At 36.4% G+C, this 21,214-nt stretch overlaps 2 protein-coding genes across 2 annotated transcripts; one reads left to right on the top strand and one right to left on the bottom strand.

Moving 5' to 3' along the window:
* The first annotated feature begins 63 nt into the window (after positions 1-63).
* Positions 64-16,339, top strand: LOC105312385 (endothelial PAS domain-containing protein 1-like). Its single transcript, XM_011404984.2, has 9 exons — positions 64-175; positions 218-393; positions 1,220-1,281; positions 6,946-7,117; positions 13,126-13,223; positions 13,758-13,951; positions 14,085-14,188; positions 14,339-14,486; positions 14,541-16,339. The coding sequence occupies exons 1-9, from the start codon at positions 153-155 to the stop codon at positions 15,985-15,987; spliced, it is 2,424 nt and encodes an 807-aa protein (XP_011403286.2). The 5' UTR covers positions 64-152; the 3' UTR covers positions 15,988-16,339.
* Positions 16,195-21,036, bottom strand: LOC105312384 (single-minded homolog 2-like). The gene is made up of 10 exons (XM_019995240.1): positions 20,762-21,036; positions 20,408-20,460; positions 20,166-20,255; positions 19,246-19,452; positions 18,780-18,958; positions 18,587-18,693; positions 17,958-18,105; positions 17,571-17,808; positions 17,203-17,325; positions 16,195-17,067 (listed from the first exon to the last, which is right to left on the bottom strand). The coding sequence occupies exons 1-10, from the start codon at positions 20,958-20,960 to the stop codon at positions 16,357-16,359; spliced, it is 2,055 nt and encodes a 684-aa protein (XP_019850799.1). The 5' UTR covers positions 20,961-21,036; the 3' UTR covers positions 16,195-16,356.
* Positions 21,037-21,214: the final 178 nt, after the last annotated feature.

Genomic DNA, 21,214 nt, shown 5'->3' with positions numbered 1-21,214 from the left:
ATTTGATAGGTGTGGCTGGAGATGCGTGGGAGGATATAGTTTTGGTCACGTGACAGTTAAATCATAGAGCCTAGTCTCGTCAGCAATACACACTTTTAGATATTGTGATCTCCTTGTGTCTTGTACTCTAACTCTTTTTTAGTTTTTTAATCATGCCGGTAGTAAGCATACAAAGGTAAGCCTTCTTTTCTTCCTCTCTCTCTTTATTCAGCTCTAGTGCTGAGGGTAAGATGACCCACAAGGCTTCATACAAGCGGAGGAGCAACCAGAACTCTGAGATCAAGCAACTGGAGTCTTTACTCCCTTGGTCTCAAAAAGGCTCGAGCATTGATAAAATATCCGTGCTGAGGCTGACCTCTGCTTATTTAAGATTCAAGAACTTCTGGCAGTCAGGTCAGTCCTGTAATTATATGCAAGTCCTTTATTAAATTTGTAATAATTAATGTGTAATTGTCACTCACTTAGAATTACTTAAAATGGTAAAGTTATTATTGTCAGTTGTCATAGTCTATTCATTGCCCTGATTACCAATCATAAGTTCATAGTAAAATAGTAAATAATATTAATAACAATAAAATGGTAAATAAAATAAATGTATACTTGTATATATGCGTAGTTTAATTTATTGTCAGAATAAAAATGCATTGTATTGATTGAATAAGACAATAATGATAAAAGAATGTAGAACATTTAAAGGTGTTTGTCAGCAGCCCCTTTGCATGCAGTTACACATGTTATGCAATGTTTCTGCTAGTCATATCAATCATTTCTTAATATAATTTCATTTATTTCGTATAGTCATTGTACCGTACATAGTTTCGTAGGTTCCGAGCCAAGTTTGTGACTTTAAAAAAATATAATTTTAGAAGTGGCATGTAGACGTAATTATTATGTCTCACTTCGTCATGTGTGGTATGTGTGAACTAGTCAAGGATGCACATGTACATGTACAGTGTAAGTGTGTATGTATATGGGCATTAGTTACATACTGTTAGTTGTGTGTGTGTGTTGTTGTATACTGTGCATGACTAAAGGACTGTGGGAAGCTGGGATGTAAGGTGTCGTTAATGTGGTTATGTGCAGCTGGTAGACTAGTAGACTTTGGACTTTTAGCTAATCATATTAATTAGGTTGTTTGTTCTCTCTCTCACTCTCTCTCTCTCTCTCTCTCTCTCTCTCTCTCTCTCTCTCTCTCTCTCTCTCTCTCTCTCTCTCTTAGCTTTTGAATCATCCGATCATAACAGTAAAGCAGGTGCTGGATTTGATCGGCTCTTTTCTGAGGTAAGTACATGTACATGTGTATATGTGTATGTACATGTACATTAAGCAGTACAATAATGACCTCAGTTGTGTACATCACCACATGTTATTGTGGTGATGTTACATGTTTACTGTGGGTAATCCATCATCATCATTCTACATGTATACCACTTTACCACATTCATGTACATGTATCTACCTGATAGCGTTTGTATTAAGCGGCTACAGTTTTACATATCGTGTTGTGTACCATACTACCATTTATCCAATACTTGATTATAATAATTAATTTCTTGTGTAGTTCTTTATTGTATTTTTAGTTCCATAAATTCTTTCACTGCTACTGTAGCTGACATTTGTCATCATATCACTCCATCACATGTTTAATGTGTTGGCGTATTCCTGACGCCTTTAATGTAATGCATCTCTAGTAGTTGTTTGATTTCACGCTATCATTACAGCTCTATTTGTTATTGGACAATAATAAATAGTGAATATCATTAACTAATAATGTCTTTTTTTAATTTTCTCTCAATAACACTAACTATAATTGATCAAGATGTAGTACAGTATGTACTAATCCCCATTACTTATGCTTAAGAAATCCTTTAATCTCTGTGCCAACTACAACATCATTGACTGACTGACATGCAAACTTGCAAAGTAAACACAAAATGGGCCAATGTTTACAGTCACTGGAATACTTGACCCTTTATCTCTCGTGCTTTTATTTACCTCATCAGCATACAGCAATGAATAATGGCTCCCCATAGTATAATTATTGTGTACACTCAACTCTGTATTTGTTACACATAAGTAAAGGTTTTGCATTTTTTTAAATATTTTTTTTTACCATGCAGATTAAATCTCAATGATCATCATATCATATTATTCTAGCCTTACTTTGATGTGGCTGTTAGCCTTAAGCTATAATTAAGGTTTGCCTGTTTTCCCTTTGGTCAAGTTGATCCCTAAAGTGGTTGCCATGGTTTTCCTGTTGCCTGGCTCAGCCTTGCCTCTCCTAATTGCCCAGTTGGTTAGTCCAATAAAGGACAGGTCATGATGTCTCTAGCATCAATAGCGTTGGGAAATTCTTTGTGATTTAATTATGTGCCTATATTTACATCAATCCTACACTATTGATTATCACTTGGTGCACATGTCTAGCACATGTCAATGTACACACGGACTGTTTACAATGTAGACTCTTCTCTTTATAGCAGACACCCTCCATTTAACAGACACCTCCGTTTCACAAACAGGACCTCTAGAGGACCTCTAGTCCTAGTGTACAAATTACATTCTTTACTCTAAAAATTACCTCCACTTAAAAGACTTCTCTATATACATGTATATCAGACAAGCTTTCTTGTTCTAAAGTGTCCATTACATTAGAGGCTAGCTTAAACTGTTTTCAGAAAGCTTATACATCATATAAGGATGCACTACCGTATGGAAGGAAATTTTGGAGGTAGTTAAATTTGGCGAATTTGGCATTTTGATAGCCATTCGCCAAAATAAAAATTCACCATTTTGAGCCATTATACGCATGCTCAATGGCACATGGCCACAAATTCGCCAAATTAAAATTCGCCAATCACCAAAATTTAGCAATTCATCAAAATTTAATCCCTCCAAAATTTCCTTCTGTACGGTATTTAATATGAACATGTACATTGTATATATACATGTACATGTACATTGTATATATACATGTACATGTACATAACATTCAGTCCACTCTCATCATGTTCTTGGGGTATTATCTGATCGTGCCCTCCACAACAAAGTGAGGTTGGTTTTGGGTGGTCTCTCTCTCTCCCTCTCTCTCTAATAATTTGATTCTAACTGCCTGCCACCTGTCTAGAAAGAGGCGAAGGAATGCCTTAATCTTTCAGAGTGCATGACCCTCCATGTCTTGGAACATGTACTAGAGTGTATAATTGATCGTAATTTGTTACATGATTGCATGATAATGGTTTAATTGCATATCTCGATATAATTATACATGTACATGTACATGTACGTACAGTCAAACGTCTCTAAGATATACATTTGGGCTAGCCATTGCTATGATGTCCTTATATGGAGGTGCTCTTGAATCAGAGGTTACCTTGTGCTGATCAGACCAGAAAATCTTCCGTTTTCTTGATCCATATTAATTAGAAAGCTCATTGCTTGTGCCTTGTTTGTCTGTTGGAGGTGAATTTGTACACATTTACAAATGTGTGAGGAACTGTGAAATGTCATCCGTTATACAGAATAGAGTGGTTCCGCTATACAGGGGCTCTTTTATACACTACCCAATGGCTTTATGGCCGGGAAACAACAACTGTTCATTATAGAGAAGGGTCTGCTAATTGGGGGCTGTTTTAGAGAGGTTTGACTATACATGTACATGTACTACGCTGTACATGTACATGTACTATGCTGTACTTTTGTGTAGCGTACATGTACGTGACTCATTGTAGTTAGGGATATTTGATAAACACTGGTCTTCGTTACACTTGTCGTATGTAATTTCACCTTTTCCTATTACGATTTCTAATGTTTATACTCTCCATGACCGCCACTGCTGACAGAGAAATGTCTGACCTCTAAAGGTTAAAGTAACAATGAGAGAAACAAGATAGTGTCAGTTTGATTTAGAAAAACACTTTAATGTAAACACTGCTGTAGCTATTGAGACACTGTGTGATAAAAGGTCACATTGCAATCACACTGTTATTAATATGATATTTTGGACTTTATATACTGTAGGGCACCTTTTTTGAGGGCTATATATTTTGCTGATTTTATGGATTTTGTTGCTATTCACAAAAATTAATTTCTCAATTTAATCATTAATGGGTGTGGAAAATTCAAATTGGGAATAAAATTGCAAAATTTAATACAGCGAATTATTATACCCGCTAAATTTATAGCCCTTGAAAAAGGCACCCTATGGTAGTAATTGTTGGTGTTTTTATTTTGTCAATGCTACGAGGCATTTAATTCTTATACCGGTTTACTCCACTGGTCCATAACTTTGGCCTTTCTAAAAAAAATTGTCCCTTCTTTAAATGCTCATTCATAACTTGAGGATTATTTGTTAGAAATTTTTTTAATTCTCTACATAGCATAAGGACATTAATACGTATCAGAAAATGTAATAAAAATTTGGAATTATTTTGGAGTCACTTTTTGAAAAAAACCATAGATATTTTTTTAACATTTTGCTCATTTTTAAAAATGCTCATAATAATAAAATCATTTGTCGGAAACAGCTTAAGCTTCTACATAGCATAATTACATCAATATGTATCAAAAAATGTAATAAAAATTGAGGGTGATTTTGTAGTCATTTTTTTGAAAAAATTATGGAGGAATTTTTAAAAATTTGGCTCATTTTTATAAATCCTCAACTCAAAAAATATTTTTCAGAAACAGTTTGAAATTTTTAAATAAGGATATCAGTGTGTATCAGAAAATAATAATAATGAAAATTGGGAGTGATTTTGTATTCATTTTTTTTTAAACCATTGGCTATATATAGCTAGCCCATGGTTTTTTAATGACCACAAAATCCTTGGGTATTTTTCAGAAAACAGTACATTTTAATGCACATAAATTGAAAAATATTTGTCAGAAACAGCTCAAACTGTCTACATAGCACTAGGGCATCAATATGTATTAGAAAATGTAATAAAAATTGGGGGTGATTTCGGAGCCATTTTTTGGAAAAAACCATTTATAGCCTTGGGTACTTTTCAAAATTTGGCTCATTTAAAAAAATGCTCATAACTCAAAAAATATTTGTCGGAACCAGCTCAAACTTTCTACATAGCATAAGGACATCAATATACATCAGAAAATGTAATGAAAATTGGGGGTGATTTTGGAGCCATTTTTTTTTGCAAAAACCATGGCTATAGCCTTGGGTACTTTTCAAAATTTGGTTCATTTTTTTAAATGCTTATAACTCAAGAAATATTTGTCGGAATCAGCTCAAACTTTCTACATAGCATAAGGACATCAATATGTATCAGAAAATGTAATAAAAATTGGAGGTGATTTCGGAGCCATTTTTTGGAAAAAACCATGGGCTATAGCCTTGGGTACTTTTCAAAATTTGGTTCATTTTTTAAAATTCTTATAACTCAAAAAATATTTTTCGGAATCAGCTCAAACTTTCTACATAGCATAAGGACATCAATATACATCAGAAAATGTAATAAAAATTGGGGGTGATTTTGGAGCCATTTTTTAGGAAAAACCATGGGCTATATAGCCTTGGGTACTTTTCAAAATCTGGCTTATTTTTTAAAATGCTTATAACTCAATAAATATTTGTCGGAATCAGCTCAAACTTTCTACATAGCATAAGGACGTCAATATGTATCAGAAAATGTAATAAAAATTTGAGGTGATTTCGGAGCCATTTTTTGGAAAAAACCATGGGCTATAGCCTTGGGTACTTTTCAAAATTTGGTTCATTTTTTAAAATTCTTATAACTCAAAAAATATTTTTCGGAATCAGCTCAAACTTTCTACATAGCATAAGGACATCAATATACATCAGAAAATGTAATAAAAATTGGAGGTGATTTTGGAGCCATTTTTTGGAAAAAACCATGGACTATTTATTTTTCAGAAAATGGTATTCTTTTTAAAATACACATAACTCGAAAAATAATATTAGACAGAAATAGCTCAAACTTTCTACATAATATATGTCTGAAAATGTAATAAAAGTTTAGGGGATTTCGGAATCATTTTTTGAAAAAAGACTATGCGTTATAGCCTTGTATTTTTTAAAGTTTAGCTCATTTTTTTAAATGCTCAAAACTCGAAAAATAATTGTCAGAAACAGCTTAAACATTCTGTATAGTGTAAGGACATTGATATGTACATGTATCAAAAAATGTAATGAAAATTCAGGGTGATTTAGAGTCATTTTTAGCAAAAAAAAACATGCTATTATTATTATATTTTTTCTTATCATTTCTTAGTTTTGTGTATCTAACTGTACCTTAACCTATTTTTTAATTTTTGCTTTGTTTTTCCTTAACTTACATGTACATGTTTATTTCTATTCTTTTTTTATATAATAAATTTTTTGAGGGCTTTGTTTACTTATCACTGGGCTATAGCCTTGGGTATTTATTAAAGTTTGGCTTATGGTTAAAAATGCTCATAACTGGAAAAATATTTGTTGGAAACAGCTCAAACATTCTACATAGCATAAGTACATCAATATGTATCAGAAAAATGTAATAAAAATTAGGTATGATTTCAGAGCCATTATTTGAAAAAACCATGGTTTATATATAGCCTTTGCTTTCTTTAAATATTTGAATTCAAAAAATATTAGACATTGTTTAAATTAGTTAAGCAAAGCACACATGCATTTATTGCAAAGTCTATTGCATATACATGTAGTTAAACAATATACCGTATTGCTGGAAATATTTGCGGGGAATTAAATTTTGCGAGTTTGCGATTCCATTTAAAAGCGCAAAATTAAAATCCGCAAAATAATGAAATTCATGCATGACCACAGTAGATAATGCTACAATAACTGTCAAAACTACAATTATTTAATCCGCAAACCAGGTTATTTTTAAGGATTCGCAAAATTTTTCTCCGCAAAATTAACCAGCTGTACGGTATTTATTATTATTATTATTATATCTCTTATTGTAGGCACTGGATGGGTTCTTATTGATACTGTCATCAGATAGTGAGATTGTCTTTGTGTCTGAGGGTATATCAGAGTCTGTTGGACTCAGCCAGCAGGAGGTTATTGGTCTCTCAATTTATGAATTATCTCATGAAGATGATGTACCCGCCATCAAGGACTGCCTCAAACCTGACGGTAAGAGGATACCTGATTCTGTATACCCGTTTGTTTTTGAGGTAGAAAATTTTTTGTGAATCTTGCATTTCTAAGATTTCACAGGATTCATTTTCGCAAATAGCTTGCAGACTGCACCACGTGGCTATATGGAAATGCAGAATTTTGTGGTCGAAAAATTTTGTGACTGAGTAAGAAACCACAAAAATTTGCGAAAATATTTCACTGCAAAAATAAACCAGTGTATATGGTACATTAACATTCTTGGGGTAGGGAATAAAGTTTTGGTGAATTGCTAGATTTTGGTAATTTTGATAATATTGGCAGGTTTTATTCTGAAGAATTATTTTGTGTCGAGTGTGAAAATGTGGATGTTGGTTTGGTGTTTTATACTTCTATTTTGGCAAATGGCTATTAAAACACCAAATTTGTCAAAAGTCCATCATCCAAAATTACCATTCAGTGTACATACACGTGTGTGTGTGTGTGTGTGTCTGTGTGATTTTATGTCTATGATATGTGTAGTTTGTGATGCAAATGGAAGTACTCCTTCCTTGAAGATCTATCTCATAGTTCCTTGTACTTACGTCCTGTATGATAGTACATTATGACCTATCTCCCAATTCTCTGTAGAATACATACGTGTACATATACATAATACATGTACATGATGTATACTCTTTGTTTCCTGAATGATGTATCTCATAACTTTATGTACATGTACATTTGTAGAATTTTGTACCTTCCTTCCTGTATGATGATGATGTACTGTACATGAACATGTATACCTCATCCAGTAAATAGTTGCATTTTAATGTTTCTGGTAATTATGAAAGTGTGACTGTGTCAAGTGATATGTCTCAATTGTGTGAATATGTAGCCTGTAGAGTGTGTGAATTTGTGTTAGGGTGTATCTTCCTGTGTCTGATTGGCTGGTTTGTTTGTACTTCATCCACAGTCTGGTCACTTTTATAATATTAGATGTACATGTACTATGCATACAACATTTAGACATTATGTATGTGTACATGTATAGTACTGGGTTCATTTCATTCATGTTAAAAATCAAACCAAACCTTAACTGATCCTGCTAATAAACCCCACATATAGTCATGATATGTTTGCTTTTTCTCATTTATAATGCACAGCTATTATTGTGTAATCCTATAATACACAGCTATTATTCATTTCCAGGGAATGAAAGATTGTGTAATCCTATTACACTGTCTTACACCAACTGATCAGTAGTCATTATTGACCCACCTGATAATCAGTGTTGTAATACTGTCTGCATACTCTGCATAGTCTCTGGCTGCCATAGACAGCTATCAAATTATTAATGTGTATAATGTGTCAATTATTAGTCTGACAGTTAAAATGTATAGAAAATACACTATGTAATAGTGATTTAAAAAGTTTGTTACCATTATTATTATTATTATACAGTTTGATATAATGTATTAGTTAACACTATAGCTTAATGTTTGAATCTTATCACTCCAGCAACTGGTGACTATTCACACTATTAATATATATCCATGCAGTGTCAGTTTCTCTTCTCATTTACTTGTTGTATGTGCTTAAACTGACACTAAAGTCTACTGGTAGTCTAAATGGTATCATATTCTGTCATCTCTGTAGACAATTTTTGTGCAGTTATGGATGTTCCACCTTTAAAGTATGCATGTAGCTATTCAAAAACAATCTTTGCTATAGCTGAAACTCTTAACAATATGGCATTTCATATGATAGTGCAGTATTATAGCCACCACTGATGAGATGTATTGTATTGTGGGAATATTGTACATTGTAGCTGGCCTCCATTCACTAATGAGTTTAATGTGTGTGTGTATGCTAGTGATAAGGTTAACCAGTTTGTCTTTTATTTGGTCTGTGGTTAGTCCTAATGGCCTGATGTGGTGAGGAGAATGGTAGAGATTTTTTATGATGTACAGTTGTTGTGGTTGCATCTACTCATTCATTGTGATATGGGCTATCTCCCTAAAGGCTTTAGGCTATGGGAAATGTATAGAAAGATCATTATATGCTGCAATAGAACATAATTGTCATTTTAATGGCACATGTAACTAAAATCAGCTTCTATAGTATAAGAACTGATTGGTTACATATACATGTACACATTTTTTAAATTTGTTTGTCATAACTTTACTTAGAAAGTATCACTGTATGCAGTACATCTAAGGTTGACTTATTTATAAATTGAATCCATTTAATTTTGATATTCCCCTCCATCAAAGGATCAGCAATAAGAATCCTCTTGAAGAAGAATCATAAATTATTCTATGTGTATGTGTACTGCATTGCTGTCCTTTGATCTATACGTCAATGAAAAACGTACATGTTCTGTAGTTCATATCATACACATGCAGGCATTCACACGTATATGCGTTATATCTATTTATTTAAATTGTATGTATTGTTACTATTTCTGGTGTTTGTTATTTTATGGTAAAAAAATCCTAACATGTACATGTACAACAATATACATGTACATGTATCTGTATTATTTTTTTATTATTAAAATTTGTCACTTAGTAATTCTAACATGTACATGTAGATGTAGGTGTTCCTCTGCTGACTTATATCTCCTAATGAATGATCAATCATTTCTTATCCAGTGATAACAGATGATGATGATGATGCTTGTGGTTTTTAATTCTATTATCCTATTATGTCATGTATGTGAGAAATACATTGTTCTTAGAGGATGTGGTAATATTATCATTAAGACATAGTGGGACGTGGTTTTATGGGACGTGGTTTTATGACTCTAGTTACCATCAGTAGCCCCTCAGTCTGGCAATGTGATTATTGGTCTGAACCAATTTAGTGTCTTTTATGGTATAGTGGTATACCCCCAATATGGTTTCAATGAATATACTTGTACATTGATCAAATTACCTTGTGTTACTCATTCCCTTTAAGGATGTCATTAAGTGTATGTGCTTTTGCAATACTAGCTTTATACTATCTTTTTGAAACAATTTAAAATATTGATTGCTGAATAATCTGGGTAAAGTGTCTCTGAGATAAAAAATGAAATGAAAAAGAATTATCAAAAAAGAAGTAATTATTTGTTGGGGATCACTGGGGCATGCTAACTGAGACAAGAGACTGTGACAAGTGCTACTAAGATGAGAGTGTAGCCCCAGTGAGACAAGAGACTGTGACAAGTGCTACTAAGATGAGAGTGTAGCCCCAGATCACCCCAACACTCACTAGTACAAAGTGTGTTTTATACCTTGTTATAATAACTATGAAAATCTATCGTGGGTTGGAGTGTAATGTAATTAGATAATTCATACATAGCCTAGTGCTAAATCACTCTTTGTCTTTGTCCCATTACTGTTTTAGAGATTGTAATATTTATTTTCATGGAAGCAATACAATACTATGCATGCATCCTGCAGTTCTTATGAGCATAAATTGATTGCTCAAATGGTATTGCTCCCTCATTTAAAGTAATAATTGTAATGATAATAATAATTTAAAGATGCGGTTTTAGGCGTCAGCAGTACTATACATGGCCTCGTAGCACCTGTTGTGCTGTTGTCTGCTTTGGCTGGTTTGATTCTATTGTCCACTAATTGGATGTGGTTTATGCTCAATAAGAGAGTCCTTAGTACATATCGTGTGGGGGAGTCTTACTTATACGTCATATGCCCCTTCACCTACCCACCATCTAGAAGAAAGGATTGTGTGAAATTCATTTTTAAAGTATTTCAATAAGACGGCCGATATGACTAAAAAGCATTTTATTATCGAGGCGTTTAATAATTATTAATTTTTTTGTGTCTTAAAACATTTGGCAGCTGTATACAAATGCATGTATGTGTACATACTAGACAATGTTATTGCACTGTTACATGTATACTCTTAAGAATACTCACAATACTGCATGCATACAGACATTATATATTACCCTTCTCATCTCTCTCCCTCCAATCTTTCCCAGGGTTTCCCAAATGATTTTGGCATAGCTTCTTGCCAGTGAATTGTGAGACTCTATTACATTAGTACAGCAAAAATCACAAAGAGAGAATTCTCTATTTTTGTATTCTTTTTGATACACATCTACATGTTAAGCTCACGTAGCATGGCTTGTGGGAAGCTCCTGCGGAGACTCCTTTCTCCCTCCCTCCCCCCTCTCTCCCTTCCTCTTTCTTCCCTCCCTCCCTCCCTCTCTCCCTCTCTCCCTCCCTCCCTCTCTCTGCTCATCTGTTCCCAGTTAATGAGATTTTGTTTACATTGAGGTTTGTCAGTCATTACTTTGTGTAGTATCATTAAATTGATCCGATGGCTTCTATTTAGCCTCACACAATGATCAAATATAGAAACTCGATCATGATTAGATAATGAATCACCAATACATTATCACATTATATATAATATATGTATACAGTATAGTATCTATGTAACAAGTACTTTTGTGTGTATGTTTTGTGTAGTTTTCTATTTTCCTTTTTCCCTCTTCTAATCTCCTTCTTATTCAATTTGTTGCCTATAATGTGACAACTCTTGCTACTTTACCAGACTTACTGGCTGCCTCTCGTAGACCCACCCCTCCCTCTCTCTCTTGCTTGTATGGGATGTTGTCTGTGCCTAATGTGACCATGTGGTTGTGTATTGTGTACAGTCCATTGTGTGTGATGAGGAATCCTTCATTGCTCCTTATAATCTGATAATCTTATCTCTATATAGATTAATGTCATTAATTCCTTTTATTTCTTATGATGACATAATCAGTGCCCAGGGGGAAACATACTCCATAATGCGTTATGTAATCTCTTTGAATGTACGTGTAGCATCATAGTACATGTAGATGTGTGTACATGCATTCTCATTATACTGTGCTGCTGTATCTACTGAAATATGTATCAATAGAAATGCATATACAGTATACCAAGAGTAGATGATAGTTAGAGAGTGTCGAACTGCACTATGCTAGCTGGAATATGACCGCGTAGAACTAAGTCACGTGAGACCTGAAGCGTGGGTGTACCTACTAAAAGCACATGTAGAAGTTTGCATAAGGAACAGTGGAGAACACTTGAAGAAGCTGTAGACATCATACTAGTACACTTTATAATCCTGCTGAAGCCTGCCATGCAGTACAGCTATAGCAGAGACTCCAAAACGGCCAGTAAACCTTGTTGAGCAAACTAGGCAACCATTTTATTCTTCTCAGCCACACCCAGTATGCGGGAATGCCCAAAGATGCGCAAGAAAGTTCTACGCGGTCATATTCCAGCTAGCATAGTGCAGTTCGACACTCTCTCTAACTATCATCTACTCTTGAGTATACATATACATGTATGTGTGTCTGAGTTTAAAATAGACAGATAAATTATAGAACATAATAGTATGCAGTATTTGCTGCTGCATATGCATGTACATATTATTATTATTATTACTATTATTATTATTATTATTATTATTATTATTATTATTATTATTAAACATTCTTGAAATGCTGTGTCATTGTTATGAATGTTTACAGTATTAATCTCTTTAAAGTAAGGGACTCTCTTTATTGAATTGAAACTTTCACTTGAGCAGTCACTGAAAATGCATACATGTACTTACACATGCACACTGTGCAACATGTTTTTCCTGTCATGTTTTCCTGTTTGTAGAATTCATTAAATGCGTGTGTGTATGTATCTGAATATCTGAAACAAAGTTATGCTTTTTGCTAATAGCATTGGCATGCCATCCTGTTTTTGTTTTACCTTTAAAGTGACACATGATCAGTTTGTTTGTACACATGCACCAAGTTGTATTGATTCTTGTTTGCTTTTTATTAAATCACTCAATGCCTAAAACTCCCACTTACTTTCCACCCTCCCTCTCTCTTTCTTTCTCCCTCCTTCTCTCTTTCTTCCTCTCCCTCTCTCTCTTTCTATCTCTCTCCTCTCTCTCTCCCTCTCTCCCTCTCTCCCTCTCTCCCTCTCTCCCTCTCTCTCTCTCTCCCTCTCTCTCCTTCCCCCCCTCTCTCTCTCTCTCAGGTTCTTTACAGCTCCAGCAGTCACGTCACTTCTACATGAGATTCAAGACATCAATTGCTCCGGTCAAGAAGCAACTATCAAAATTTGGTGGGACAGTGGTAAGGATATACACACTCTGACATCACACAGAAACCACACACAGATTCTATGTTACATATTACTGTAGTAGCCTAGTAGGTATACATGTACTCATTCCAATGCATCACTTGATCCTTAATTTGTCTGTACGTTTCCTCTTAAAGCATAATTAGCCCTTTCATTTCTGTTTTAATGAGTCTGACAATGTTGAGATAGAATCGTCACTCAGAGTCTAATAGGGTGACCTTCAGTAAGGAGGAGTATATGTACCTGTAGAATGAATGAAGAGGAGTGAGGAGGAGTATTAAATACTCAATGAGTTGAAGGGTAGGGGAGTAGTAGTACATGTACTCCACATTTAGTACTGTATGTATATTAGATTGGGATATGTCACTCTTAAAAATGAATTATCTGCTAATTTTCTTTCTACGTGTATTTACTGTACTATGTCCCTTTGTATATGGGGAGATCAAACAGTATCACAATTACTATAGTATGTGATTCTCATACTACATTGTACACCCAATATGCATGTACATGTATTTATTTTACAGATGATGCAAGTCTCTGGTAGATTGAAGCTCTCACGCAATAGAGGAGGAGGAGGGGGGGAGCCTCTTGTGATTGGACTAGTTGCTGAGTGTCGTCGGATTGAGTCGTCTTCCTCAATACTTGAACTGAAGGTCTCGCAGACTTTGTTCACTAGCACAACCACAATGGACTTGAAGATACTCAACATTGACACCAAGTACTACTGACAATTGATTAGGTTGAGATTTTATAAGATCCTCTCTCTCTCCCTCCCTCTCTCCTCTCTCTCTCTCCCTCCCTCTCTCCTCTCTCTCTCTCCCCCCCCTCTCTCTCCCCATCTCTTTCTCTAGAATGAAGACAGTGACTGGATTCAATAGTGACATTGAAGGCTCAGTCCTCACTAATTTCTTTCACCCTGCTGACAACCGTCGCTCCATTCACTGCCTTAAAACCTGTAAGCATAAAGACAGAGTAAGATAAGATGTGCAAGCCATTGTACATGTACATGTAATACTCATCACAAGGATTCTCTTAAAGCATCACGTACATGTACATGTACATGCATAGCACAATGTACTGATGTCTCTTCTCTCTCCTCTTGTAGTGTTAATCACAGGACAGGCAGTTAGTCCCATCATTAGGTTCATGACTCACACTGGTGAATGGGTATGGGTCCAGATTGAAGGACTCGTCAGATATGAACAAGATAACCGCACACCGAAATACCTCGAGGCTACCTTCAAAGTGGTTTGGTAAGAAGTAGATGAAAGGGTGAGATATAAATCATGAAATTTTTGTTTTTTTAGTGCTTCTGACAAGTCTGTGAAAATGATAGAGCAGAAGGAGCTTTATGGTAAATGTAGTGAGCCAACAGAAGGGAATGGTATTCATGCTGACAGTCGTTTCGATATTCCTGCTACACCAAAAGTCACAAGTCCCGAGGCAGTTGTCAAATCAATAGAAGACACTAATGTATCAGTGGCAGTACGTGATGTGTTGCTCCATGGTAGGGAGACAGCACTTTCTGCTATCCCCCTCAGTCTTCAGCGTTTAGCAACCTGGCCTGAGGTGAGGGATGCTGTCGTTGAATATGAGACATCGCAAGGTTTGCCTCCAAATTATAATCCGCCTTTTCCCCAGCCTGACCCCATGACGTCACTCATCGCTGCCAATCAATCAGGCTCCTCTTATAGCTCTCCTAAACCTTCCCCTCTCTCTGATATCACTCCTTCTGAGTCCTCTGTCTCCTCTCCTTCCTCTATCATTAATCCAGCCCCTCCTCCTGGTGATGTTACTACTGGACACTCTTCTCCTGATTTTGATGTTGAGTCGGCTTCACTTCAAGCAGTTGAGTCTCTTGTCCACACTCCTCCTTCAGCTCAGCCAAGTGGAGTAGGCTCTTCTCCTTTATCTGCCTACTCACCATCATCATCATCACTAGGTATATCATACTCCCCTTCTCAATCTAATGGAGGAATGCAATCTCCCATCAATGAAATATATACTCCTCCAACTGTAGCTGCTAATGGGACATATTTACCACCCACAGTGCCTTTTACTGGAGCATACTCACCATCCAATTTGCCTTCTACCGGAGCTTATTCACCATCTACTATGCCTGCTTATTCACCATCTACTATGCCTGCTTATTCACCATCTACTATGCCTGCTTATTCACCATCTACTATGTCTTCCATTGGAGCATATTCATCATCCTCAGTACCTCTTACTGGAGCGTATTCACCATCCAATATGTCTTCCACTTCTACAATGCCTGCGTATTCACCGTCTCATGCTGGAGGCTATCCTCCTTCAGTTCCAATGACTGGTGGCCCTCCTTTGATGGGTGGTGTTTATTCTCCTCCTACAACTAGTCCATATTCATCTTCTCTTCCTGTAGCTAACAAGCAATACCCTTTCCCTGGCTTACCTACTAATCCTCAGCAACCATTCCCTCAAATGAATGGCTGCAATAGTGCAGTGCCTCCATTACATCACGAGTACCACGGTGGCACTAATCTCCCCATGGACTATATCCCTCCATTAGGATACAATCAACCTCAGCCTCCAACACTCAGTCATATACCGTACTCTACTGGTCCTTCTCTCTCTAATCCTTATGGTGCTGTCATCAATGGTTCCTTTGAAGTCAGTGTACCCCCTCCACACGTACTCTCCTTCTATAATGATGGTGTCCCCAATGGGAGCAGTAATCAGTATAATTTGGCTTCTCATATTAGCAATAATTATTAGCAACTAACAGTGTGTCTTTGTGTGTATTGATGGTCGACTCCCTCCCTTCTTCCTTCCCTTTTTGTATTATTTTTATTAATTTGTTAATTATGAATTTCTTTTGAAAAAATTAAGAACTGTAACAATGACAATAATAATAATGATAATTGAGTACAACAATAATGATATTTTTTACATGACTTATTAATAATAATAAGTTTATACAGATTGAGTCATTGAAGAGTAACGTGATGGAAATACTGAAAGCTAGTGAGAGAGAGAGAGAGAGGGAGAAGAAAAGGGTAGGCATATAAACTGGTACAGGATGAGAGGGAAGACAGGAGTCTATTGGTACAGGTGTATGCTTTTTGTTCATAAGTGTTCATTACATTAGTGCTTCAACCATTCAGATATGTTATTGATTGCCGATGTCGCGTCAATCTCCGCCCCCATCTTATAATGACCGCCTGCCACGCCTACTTTAGCGTAACGAGACTTAGTCTCCTTAATCCTCGACCCAGTGCTAAACTGTCCATTGGCCGGCATGAATGAACTCATAGGATCCATGGAATACGGTCCACTCATGTATCCAGTAGAATCATACTGAGCGTAACTACCACAGGAAGACCCTAATCCTACTCCAGCATGGAGTCCTGGCTCTTGTTTGAGGGAGAAGCCGTCCACCATTGGGGCAGGCATACCGTACAACTGTCCATCCATTCTGCCGTTAATGGGTAGCGGATACTCGCCAGTAGGAGGTGACATGTAGACAGTGGTATCGACAGTAAAGGATGAAGGGCTGTAGTGTTGGTATGGCGCCTGATGGTGAGGAGGAGGAGGAGGAGGAGGGAGAGAAGGGAAGCTCCCGTACGAAGGGTCAGAATAAGGCGGGGACATTATGGTAGTCGGTGATCCATTGTAATAGCCGACTGTTTCTGTGGGGCTCAAGCTCCTTCTGTTGAGTGAGGAGGTAGGACTACCACTTGGTGTGGCTGAGTACGAAGGATAGCTGGAGTATGGAGGAGTTGTTTCTCGTGTTGACATTTGATCTAGCGATGATTTACGCCCACAGCTACCAAAAGAGCTGCTGTATGGAGAAGACTATACAAGAAAAGAATAATAATGAAAGAAGGAATAATAAATATACAATACTGGAGATAATGTAAACTAAGCCATACGACCTTATTAAGTCGAAAGTGCATGAGAGAGTTGGTGTGATATTTACTATCCACTTACTATGGTTGTGCTGTTTGGGCTCCCGTTAATAACGCCCATGAATGGATCGTGGGAAACTGTCTGAGTGCCAAATGGCGATCCACTAGCTTGAGCGGGAGGGCTGGACTGAGAATGGAATGGATTCTAGTAAGAGATAATGGTAATTATTAGCGAGATGTAGTGATTGATTTGATAGTGGTCGTCTTATTTACTACAACCAATAAATATATGCATACACAGACTCTGTGAACACTACTACTATTATTATTATGTAATATCAAGCCAGCTGAGATAAGTAATTCCATTATGATGCATTGAATAATACCCAGAGAACATGATAATACTTTTGATAATACTCTGGATATACATGCATTTTATGTATTCCTTACAATGTTAGGAGGAGGTTGTGGTGATACTTCTGGGGATACCAGGTTTGATGGTTTCTGTGGCTTTGACTCATTTGCTGCAACTGCTATAGGAGAAGACGAAGAGTTTGGAACACAGAGACCTTTGATATCCAGGGAAGAGTTGCAGTCTGAGAGAAGAGCAGCAGTGTCCTTTACTCCAGTGCTGCCAGGGTCCCTGCCTTCAGTAATGGCCTTCATTCTTTCATCCTCTTCATCGTATCTAGAGAGTAACGATAAGTGAATTACACGATACAAATCACTATGTTACAACTATATGCCTAAAGCATAGCATATTTGCATTATAAAGATGCTAAATGCATATTTCATGCGTCACTCCTACTACTGGAGTACTATACACACTCTGCATACCTTACGATCCAGGTATAAATCGAGAGACCGTTTGGTAGGTGAGTGATAGAATCGTACGTGACACAGCTTTTAGACCTCACCCATACCCAATCACCGGAACGAGCCATGAACCGATAGCACGGACTATGTGAGCGACCTTTCACTAGCACTGTAAGGAAGGAAGGAAAGGAAAAAAGGAATTATCATCATGACAGCTACAGTTATGTTTCTAAAGCTGCAATGTGTATAATTACAGGATGTGACGGAGGACACAAACTACATTTACAACACGACTCCTTATTAGTAGGTAAATCTGTTTGTTTATGGAAGGGCATGACAAATCTAGCATCACATGGTCTAACACCATATACTTGTGGTCATGTTGTTCCCACGGCATGTACATATTGCACGCCCACACACACATAATTCGAAAGCTAGTCCTGCCAAATGAAGCCACTGAGATGTAATGATGGTTGAACTTTGGATGTAAACTGGTATAAGTGCACCCTTATACAAACTCCCATTGTAGTGTGTACACTTGGTGAGACATCAAAGGAATAGGCTGTTTTAGGGGGAAATCTAACTGTCTAGTATTGGTGTCTCTATATACTGTCTGTCTGTTTTGTGTGTTGAATGAAAGATCAGCTTACATTGTGTGTGACAGCTTGATGTGGCCATTAGGTCTCCAGGGTGGAAGTATTCATAAGCTTTAAAACCAACCATCTCAGCAGGGTCAAACCCCAATATCCACCTAATCCTATTATGATAAACAAATAATGTATGCATTAATCTCTCTCATTAATTAATCATAATGCATATAGGATTTCTCTCTGTCTTTCTTACCTTGTGTCCACAGCAGTGTAGCTCAGATCCAGTGAGTGTTTGGTTTTAAAGAAAGCTCCAACACAGAGCTCCTTAACCTTCATGACACTGGCCAGCTTGCAAAGCATCACCATACCAACAAATTCTCCTTCTTTGACCTTCTTGTTCGAGAACTTGAGAAATCCAGAGCAATATATGGGCTAAAAACAAACAGGACCATAATTAGGATTAATTGAGTTAAAATAAGGATCAAAAATCATGTCATGAACTATAAAAGTGCATTCCTTGTAGCCAAAAATCCACATAATTGCAAAATTAAGGTATGACTGTGTATGTACATGGAATAGGATCTCTGCTTGTGGTCAAGCTAACCCAATTAAAAGGTTCACTGATCTTTCAATAGACCTTACATGAGATATTACATGCATGACCTCCAATCCAATCATATGATGCATAAATGTTGCACATGTGCTAATATTATTTGTACCTTAAAGTTCGAGCATCTTGTGATTGAGCGTACGCTGGGTGTGAAGGCACAGCGCATACGAACAACAAAGTTCCTTCTCAGCGGGTCCTTGCAGAGTGCTTCCATCTCTGGCCCAATGTCACAGCCTTGGCTCTGGAAGATTGTAGCAACTTCTGAATAATCTTGAGGATGAATTATGTCTTGAACATGTACGCCAATCACATCGACCTGCAGATGTTTTAATGTAGCAATAATAATATCACACTAAATGTGTCTATTCAATTATTCCTTATTTAGCTAGATTTAAATGTTTATAATATGATTACGTAACAAGACTAGTCATTTATACTGCTACATGTAAAGGCAGGGAAAAACAAGTATATATTTTGAATGGTCCAAGTCATTGTTATCAGCATTATATGATGCATTGGCTGTGTTACGAAACAAGATTCACCCTATGCAAAACGTGTTATGAAGCAGTTTTGTCTGTGTATGAATTGTAATGTGAACATAAAGAGGGCACCATTAGCCAGTGTACTGTCTAGACTTTAGCTTCCTTTGGCTATAATGGCTTTATTCTTTAGCGTCTAATGCTTTGTAGGAACTGGCTAGCTACGATTTAGCCTTTAGATATTCCTATCCAATTACTAGCTGCCAAGTTTTATGTTGATTGTTATCAAGAATCTACTGATGCATTGACATCAAGAATCTACTGATGTATTGCAAGGTCTGTCTGTATGTATGTAATAAGGTTTACTAGCGATTCTGTTTTGACTGAAAATCTAATTTTTAAATCCACACATTGTCTGTGTCTCATATTGCCAACAGAACAGTGCATACTGAAACAATGGTCAAACCACGATCAAACACAATAAATAGCCTATAGTTTTGTTTTGTATGTGCACGCATTCACATAGTTCATAGTTAAATTATAGTATTACCTGTCTGAGGCCCAAGTACTGAGAGATAGAGTCAGTTGCATAAAGGACACGACCATCTTTAGAAACCATCATTAGAAATCCATCCAAAGCCTACAGAATAATAACAAATAACATCATTAGTTGATTTCTTATCGGTTGTTATTAAATGCATAATAATTTCCTATAATAAATTTCCCATTTCCAGCTACGTAATTGTAACATACAACTATCTATACCATATAAAGGAAATTCTTATCTCTTACCTGTAGAACATCCTTTGAGAAATTCGGCACCAAGTTGTGCAGGTCATCATGCTCTATTAAAGACAGGAAAGCAATTACATAACATTGTGTAATTATTAAATTAATACCATTTGAAAATATTCATAATAATAAGTTTGGGCATTTTATTGACACCTTCAGAGATGTAAATAAAGTGCTAGTTTTAAGGCATACATCTTGTGGTGTAAATAAAGTAAGGTGTAAATTAAGTGTTAAAACTTTTAAAGCTTGCTTGCTTGTTTTTGTGTGTGTACAAAAATAGTTGGCAGATTTTGCCTCAAACTATTTTAGTATGAGCTACACGCTACTGTCTACCTGCGTTATAAAAGTTCTTACCAGTAGTTCTTTCTGATGAGAGATCGATGGGACTCGTTTCTTCTTCACAGTCCGCTAGAACATCTCTTAGCTTGAGGTAGTGTATCGCTATCCGTAGAACAGAGGCTTTGTCCAGTTCCTTGGCGCTCTCCTCTATCGGTAGGGTCCCCGCGATGTCATTAAAGGTATCGTTCTCCTTCTGTCTTCTTGACACGGCCATGACCACTCTTTCTATATCAAATCTAAATCCTGCTGCTGTTTCTGAGCTTGGGTATACTATGAATTATGTGTTCTAATGTAATGCGGTAGAGAGCTTTTATTCTTTCTAGCCTGACCACTTAACAGGAAGTTTGTATAGGAAGAGCAGGATACCCTTTCATGTGGAAATCACAAAAGAGTGAAATCATTAATCATAATTCTCTACTATCATTACTATTGTTAGTAGTATTTACACACTGTCTAGCGCCTTCAGGT

The sequence above is a fragment of the Amphimedon queenslandica genome, unplaced genomic scaffold, assembly GCF_000090795.2.
Source record: "Amphimedon queenslandica unplaced genomic scaffold, v1.1 AMPQUscaffold_13450, whole genome shotgun sequence".
In the NCBI taxonomy this organism is placed as follows: Eukaryota; Metazoa; Porifera; class Demospongiae; order Haplosclerida; family Niphatidae; genus Amphimedon; species Amphimedon queenslandica.
The sequence above is the reverse complement of the archived record's forward strand: the minus strand, read 5'-3'. Positions and strand labels throughout refer to the sequence as shown.